The sequence below is a fragment of the Egretta garzetta genome, unplaced genomic scaffold (assembly GCF_000687185.1).
Source record: "Egretta garzetta isolate BGI_Z169 unplaced genomic scaffold, ASM68718v1 scaffold535, whole genome shotgun sequence".
Classification (NCBI taxonomy): Eukaryota; Metazoa; Chordata; class Aves; order Pelecaniformes; family Ardeidae; genus Egretta; species Egretta garzetta.
This window is the reverse complement of record NW_009259722.1, coordinates 72,334-79,385: the sequence shown is the minus strand read 5'-3', so window position 1 is coordinate 79,385 and position 7,052 is coordinate 72,334. Positions and strand designations below refer to the sequence as shown.

General features: G+C 51.5%; 1 protein-coding gene across 1 annotated transcript in view; it reads left to right on the top strand.

Annotated features, from left to right (window-relative positions):
* LOC118452337 (myo-inositol 2-dehydrogenase-like) overlaps positions 1-6,242 on the top strand; it is an 8,789-nt gene extending 2,547 nt beyond the window's left edge. Inside the window, exons 4-8 of the mRNA XM_035894920.1 lie at positions 1,328-1,458; positions 1,819-1,926; positions 2,923-3,041; positions 3,781-3,937; positions 4,752-6,242. Coding sequence (XP_035750813.1) covers positions 1,328-1,458; positions 1,819-1,926; positions 2,923-3,041; positions 3,781-3,937; positions 4,752-4,900 — 664 coding nt within the window. The 3' untranslated portion in view covers positions 4,901-6,242. The remainder of the gene's footprint in view (positions 1-1,327; positions 1,459-1,818; positions 1,927-2,922; positions 3,042-3,780; positions 3,938-4,751) is intronic.
* The last annotated feature ends 810 nt before the right edge of the window (positions 6,243-7,052 follow it).

Genomic DNA, 7,052 nt, shown 5'->3' with positions numbered 1-7,052 from the left:
CGTTAAACTTTGCTCGGGTGTTAGACCTCCGTGCAGAACTTCTGCCCACGTGCGTCGTGCTTTCTCTGGCTCTGAGGGTTTCTGTCCTTTTTTCCCCGTTGGACAGCTTTGTGGTGGTAAGCTAGAGACAACACTGGAAGAAGGCGATGAATTAGCTGTGTTCTTTGAAAGAGCAGAGAAGGCGGCTGCTCGCTGAATACACTTTCATAATGCTGAAAGCTCTCCCTTTATTATAACTTCCTTGTATTTTCACTGATTTGCTGATTATATTATGTACTTAGACGGTGTTGATCTGGGACACGTAAGGACGTGCGTTAGCAGATGCAAGGGAAAGCTTGGAGTAACTCTTCAAGAACAAGCAAAGTTCCTCGTAGAGCTCCGTCTTCAGGGAAACATTGGCCCCATCGCTACTTAACGTCCCACATGGGTTGAATTTCCAAACACTGGGGTCTGCATAGAGCTGTGTTTTACCTGTTTTTTAGGTTTTACCCTCTTTTTATGCCTTTAGAAGGGAGGGTGCTTGAGGATTATTGACCTTGAGGACTGCAAATGACGTAGCCCTGAAAATTCGGCTTGCTCTTAGAATTACTGGCCTACCTGACGGGCATAGGTTTATTAATCTTTATAAAAAGTGATATTTCCACTTGTGACCTTACATCTGGGCCTTTAAGATTAAATAATTGAAACAGAAGGAAAGTAGATTAATTTTAATTTGCTTCCGCTCCGTTAAACTTGCGGGAACTTGGGGAGCTCTGCTAAAAGCCAAGAACGCTGCTTTCAACTTGCGCCTGGCAGTGCACGCCATACGGTGCTCCTCTGCTGAGATTAATTTCAAATAAAACTTACCTGGACAAACAGATACGTATTTCATATACGCTAATGTGTAATTACGCAAAATATCCGTCCTGTCATTTGCCTTTTCCGGTTGAGTGCTGTACGTACGGGTCTGATCCCAGCCGTATGGTTGAACATCAGCGGAGGGTTTGGTCAACGCTCAACCGAGTATAAACTCGTAGGTAGGGCTCCGAGAAGAACCTTAGCTAATCTACCAGACCTTTAGATGGTTTTAGTCCCCGTAGTTTAATTTCTTCGTTAAAATTATTAGTTTAAGTCAGATATCAGGCTCATTTGCAAGAAGCAAAATTTGTACGTAGTAAGTAGCTAAGTTAGAAAGCTGAGTCTAACCCTGTCTGTCCGGTGAGGTTCGTGTCGCACGCTCGCCGCTGTCCGCCGTTGGGTCGGCCTCGTGCACCGCGGCGGTAACGGTGGCCCAGGTCACCTCCTCCTCCTCCAAACGCTGGCCCGCAGTCCTTGTTTCTTTTCGAAGGCGCTTTGACCCGGCGCTGCAGTTCTTGTACAAGAAAGTCCGTGACAGCCAGGCGCTGGGGAGGATCCACCGGATATCGGCGACCAGCAGCATATATCCAGCAGCGCCCCTCAGCTTCCTGCAGACATCAGGTACTCGGCAGCTTGCTTCGGAAAAGTTCGTTCCCAAAGGACTTGGAAATGTTTCCCGCCCTGTGTTCTGGTGGGAAGTCCCCTGTTTGTGTCGCCTTAAGATGCATGGGGTTTCTTTTGAGGAGCATGTTCTTTCGAGGAGCATGTTCTTTCGAGGAGCATGTTCTTTCGAGGAGCATGTTCTTTCGAGGAGCATGTTCTTTACCAATTTTTGGGTTTGTTGCGTTTTTCTGTTTGCTTTTAGTATGATGTTCTTCGCTGTAGGGGGCTTTTTATATCGATCTCAGTGCAGCTCAGAAATGTGCATTGCCTGTGAGTTTTAAGTGTGGAGGCCTTAACGCCCGGTTTTGCTTCTTCCAGGTGGAATTTTTTATAACGCTGCTGTGCACGATATAGACATGATCAGTTTGTTGTTGGGAGAGAGCGCGCCAGATACAATATTCTCACTGGGGCACGCATTCTGTGCAGGTAAGAATGAATCTTTGGATAGTTTGTTGTGTAGCTCTGGACTTCAGTCCTGAAAATGGGAAGAAAGAATGGACGAGAGCACGGTAGCCGTGACAGAATCCTTCCATCGTGGAACGGCTGAAAAAATAGTTCTGGTGAGAAGGAAGGCGAGTTTCTCCAAGAAGTTGTTGTAGACGGGAAATTTAGGGATGATTTCGGAATTTTGTCCATCCCCGCTGATGCGAAGCGGTTGCTGTAGGGGTACCGCTGAACTCCACCCCCTGTGGCAATCAGGGATATCAGGATTGCCCTTTGAACACCAGGAGATCTTGAGCAAAGCTCTGCGCTTGCAGAATGCCAAGGCAGTCCTTTTCAGTTCTTTGCTTCCTCCGATTTCTCTGGCTCAGTTAAAAGCTGCGAATTTACTCTGGATTGTGTCAAGCTGAGGGGCACGCTCTGGGTTACCAGGCGAATTTAAGCTAACCGTAAAACTGGGAGCTGCCATTTTTGAAATGGAAATGCAAAGTTTTAATTAAGGTAATTGCAGCTGCCGCCAACCTCGGCTGGCTGTTGTTAGAAGGTGTCGGATGCGATGTTATAATCTACGGTAAAGCATTGAAATGCCAACAAACAAAGTGCCCCGGGGAGGGCTTTGTACCATCTGCCTCCTTCCAGCCACGTGCTGGAAGTTGCCTGATCCTGGTTGTCCTCAGCTGCAAAGGCAGATGTGTTCGGAGGAAGAAGTGGAAGCCTTCCCTAGGGAGCGCCAGGGGCTGGGGAGGCGGAGTCCAGGCCCCGGGGCTGTGTTTCTGCAGAGCTGCTTGCTCTCCATCAGAAGGGCCGTACCGGTCCAGCGGCTGGCGTACGTTGCAGAAAGCGCTTTGCTGTCGCTGCCGGTTCCCGTGTGAAGGTATCGGAGAGCCAGCGGCGCCTCTCCGAGGAGGAAGAGCGCGTTGTAGCCGTAGCGCTGCCGGTTTGCTGTTCCTGGTGTGAGTGAGTGCCTTTTCTGTCACTCAGATATGGCCTGCTTGAAGGATGCAGACACTGTAGCGGTCAGCATGAAATTCCCTAGCGGAGCAATTGTTACTTTGGACGTCAGTCAGCACTGCACTAAAAGCTGTGATCAGAGACTAGAGGTGCGTTCTTACTTTTAAGTCAAGCCTGTCGCCACGCCGCAGGCCAGCGCGGGTCCTACCCCGTGCGTGTTCCCCGGGGCGCGCGTTGTGCCCCCCGCGCACGCCCGCAGGCACGTTTCGCAGGACACCCCCGTGCCTCGGCGGCAGTGGGCTGCTTGCGTGTGTTTCATCTGCAATCCGCGCTCTCCTGTGGCTCCCAAATTTTGCCTCTGTTCACTGTACCCTGTGGGGGCTATAAGCTGCATGTGACCGCGCCGGAGCAGGAACGGGGGGGCCAGCTCTCCCGAGGCTGAAATGTTGTCGCACGGTTCCTCTGTTGTCTTCCCAGGGTGTTTTTAGGTCTATAGCAAGCCCAGAGTTAAGGATGCGGAAGGGGAAGGAAAGTGTAAACTCAGAGGCAAATTGTAAATTCCTCAAGTCATGGATTGTACCAGATGCGTGGGCTGGATTTGGGGAGCAATTTCTGTTAAATACTTGAAAAAGGAGCTTGGCTCAGGTGGGGAAAAAAAAAAAGTGGATAAGCACATAAGCAGAAGCCACTGTACTCTGCCTCGTAGCTGGCATTTTCCGTCGTGTCCGACCCGTACGAGGGGGACATCAGTGGGAACTCCTCATTTTAGAAGCAACTTTTTTACTTGGTTGTACAAGCCAGGGCTTCTGTAGACTGGCCAGGCGTTGGAGATGGAAAGCTGACGACTTAAACACTTTGTTCTCTTCCCCGTTTGCTGCCTCCCTGCAGGTCCACGGTTCTCAAGGGACGTTACGGGTAGATAACCAGAATCCCCTGGGGATCACAGAGCACGGGACTTCGGTATCCCTATACTCACAGACCCAAGCCGATCGCTACAGAGATGCGCACAGGGAGCTCTTTCGACACTTTCTGAGAACCCTGAAAGGTAGGAGGAAGCTTGCATTAATGGCTAGCGTTGCTTTGGGTTTGCTTTCAGCGAAATCTTCCTTCGGAAGCTGTTCCAACAGCAGTTGCAGTTTGGTGTTTGTGTCTGAAATCCCCAAAAGAAACGAGTGGGTGTGAAAACCAGGAGTGAGATTCGTCGTGGTTGAGTTGAAGCCGGTGTTGCGCAGGCGGTGAGCGAGCTCCCTGTAAGCCAGCGCGGGGGTGCACGGGCTGGTCTGCCCCCCTGACGAGCACTGGGCTCCTCAGCGGAGGCGTCGTGAGCCCGACAGCACGTGGAGCTCGGTCAAAACGCGCGTGGAGCGGTCAGCCCCAGGCAGAGCCGACAGCTCGATGGAAGTGCAAGCTTTCAGGAAATGAAAATGAAAGTCTGTTTTGTTGGGGGGGGGGGGGGGGGGCGCTGCTTCTCTCGCTTTCACATCAGCGAGATGGGTGAGGGACAGAGTGTTGATCTGAAACTGTGTTCTGAGAAGAAATGAAAATGGGGAGGGAAAATTACGTTGGCCCTTACCATCATTTGTGGAGAAAGCAGCTGCTTAGAACAGCAAGGAGACCCTCATCTCCAGTCCTGGCTGCACAGAAGGGATAAAAATATTTGTGTTCTGCTGGCTGCATTGACAAAAATACAGGATTTTAGCCACAGGGCAGGAAGGAGAGGGGGCTGAAGCTTTTGTTTTAAAACCTGAGGCCCCAGCTCCGGGAGCTGAAGCGGGATGCCACGGCGGGCAGCGACGTGCTGGAAGGCAGAGCGGGAGCTAATACGGGTTTGATCCAGTGCTTCGTTCCTGTCCCCGCAGGCAAGGAGCCCCCCGTGATAACCAAAGAGCAGTTCCTCTGGACGATTCAGGTCGCCGCAGCTGCCGAGCAGTCCTGGAGAAACGGATCCGCCGTTGACTTGCGCAACGAAGCAATAGATTCGTCTGTAATCAAGACAGAGATAATGTGATGCGCGCTCCTGTTTTCCGAGGCGAAGGATAACCGCTAAGCTGTGCTACGGTGAGGTCTGCCCACCTCGTGATGTCTCCACTGTAACCTTAAAATAAGACTTGCGGTTTTGACGTTTCTGCTGGGAATGCCCAGAAGACGGAGGCACTTTTGAACCAGAAGCGCTCGGCGCCGAGGCTGCGGATGTTTCTTAGGGCGTCAGCCAGAGCCCTGGGCAGCTTCGTCCAGGCGGCTTCTCCTCCTGGAGAGCTCTGGCTGTGGAGCTCTGTTTTCCTGGGAGAAGACCGATGCTCCTCGGGCCGTGGCGAGGTGGTGTAGGCCACCGCCAGCCGTGACGGGGGCGGTGCAAGTGGGTGGCTTCCCTGGCAGCTTCGCAAGCGAGATGACGTGATGCTCAAAAAAATATGGGAGCACCCGTCTGGTCCACGCTCATTTCCCTGCAATATGAGCAGGAACGTGACTTCTGTGCGGAACTCACCTCTGGGCCTCCCTATTTATTGTTTTGGTTTTACTGGGTTTTCTAAATCTTTTTGGAAAGAAGTTACCGTCTGATTTCCTTGGGGGGTGAGGAAAAGAAATGGAAAGGCAGGGAGGGGAACCTCCGACCGTTGTGACGCTAGAGAGACGAGAGACTTCGTAGTAAGGCCATAAATTAGGGCCGTTCCGTAGAGGAGCAACACACGTGGGCATTTCAGTACTGGACACTGCATGGTTAAAGGGTTTTCTCCAGGCTGCAGCCTGTGAATTTGCACAGGGGCCCTGTCCGGTGTCTGGGGCTGAGCCCGCAGCCGGGCTGAGCGCGGGCTGGGTCGCTCGGGGCGGCAGCGAGGTCGCTGGCGGGAGGCTCTTGTTTTCCTCACTTAGATGCAAACGCCGTATGTTAACGTTTTAGTAGCAAAATGAACTCATAATCGTGTTCTCTGAGTGTAGGAAGGGCATCTGATTGTCTGTTCTAAAGGTATTTTTTTTTACAGTCCAGCAAATTTTATAATATCCACTGCAGGAAAAGATAGTGCCTTCGACACCAGGCAAGTCTGCTTCTGAGCCAGGTTCTGTCCCTTTTTACTCCTGTGCTGAGCCTATCGCAGACGTAGAGATGTTACTGTTCTCTGTCTCTCACGCCCGTTTTCAGGATCTCCCGAAGGCTTTTTTTACTCTGTTAAAACAACGTTCTTGCCTTGAGTGCCAGTTTATAAACGACGCTTCTTGCGAGGTTCAGTTCAATCCATTTCCAGTTCCTACATATGGAGTATGTATCACTAAAAGTAGAAATAGCGGTGACGTTTATAACCGAAGACAATTCTCATGTGGAAATTGTTTTTAACAGTGTAATTTTTCAAACTCAGAAGAGCTAAGTCTTAATGATAAAATTTGCTACCTGTTTCATTCTTGATTCCTAGTCGTTTATTGAGGGGGGAGGGGGAATTTTACCTATAGCACTTTTATTAGTGGCTGAGGTTTCTTTTCGTTTTGGTGGGGTTTCAAGGCTGGCGTGACTCCTGTGGGGCGTGCTTGACGAAGCAAAGCAACCTCAGGCCCTTCGAGGCCTTAGACTTTAAGGCTTACGCGGGTGTAGGAGGGCGCTTCCCGTACAATTGAAGCAAGACTTGAGTTGCCAGATGTTGTAATTCCCACTGTGTGCTTTTATTGTGTTACCAAAAAAAAAAAAAAAGAGAAAGCACAGCTATAAAAATAACACATTTTCCAAAGATAACGTTACAAAAAATACCAGGTACCATGGTTGGAGCCTGTCAGTCAATACTGCCCGAAGAAGCCGGAGTTAACATGGAAACACGGGCGATTGTTTCAAAACCTTTAAAGCATTAAAGTGCTTTAAGGAGCCGTTGTCTTAGGAGAGGTTCACATTTCGGCAGTGCTGGTGGAGCCGGGCTCCTAACGGGTGCAGTGCAGGGGGGTGCGATGGCTGGGGGAGCTGGGCAGAGCCCCTCGCCGGAGGGAGAGGAGGCTGCCCCGCGCGCCGAAGGCTCCGAGCTGCTTTGGGGACACCAAGAGGAGGGCGACGGTGGGAGGACCTGGGACGCGGGGCTGCGGCGAGGGCACGTGCAGCGGTCGCTCTCCCCGCGCTCCTCCCTTCGAGCGGGGACGAGAGGGCGGCGCGTCTGCGGGAGCCCGGCGCAGGGGGGGCCCGGGCT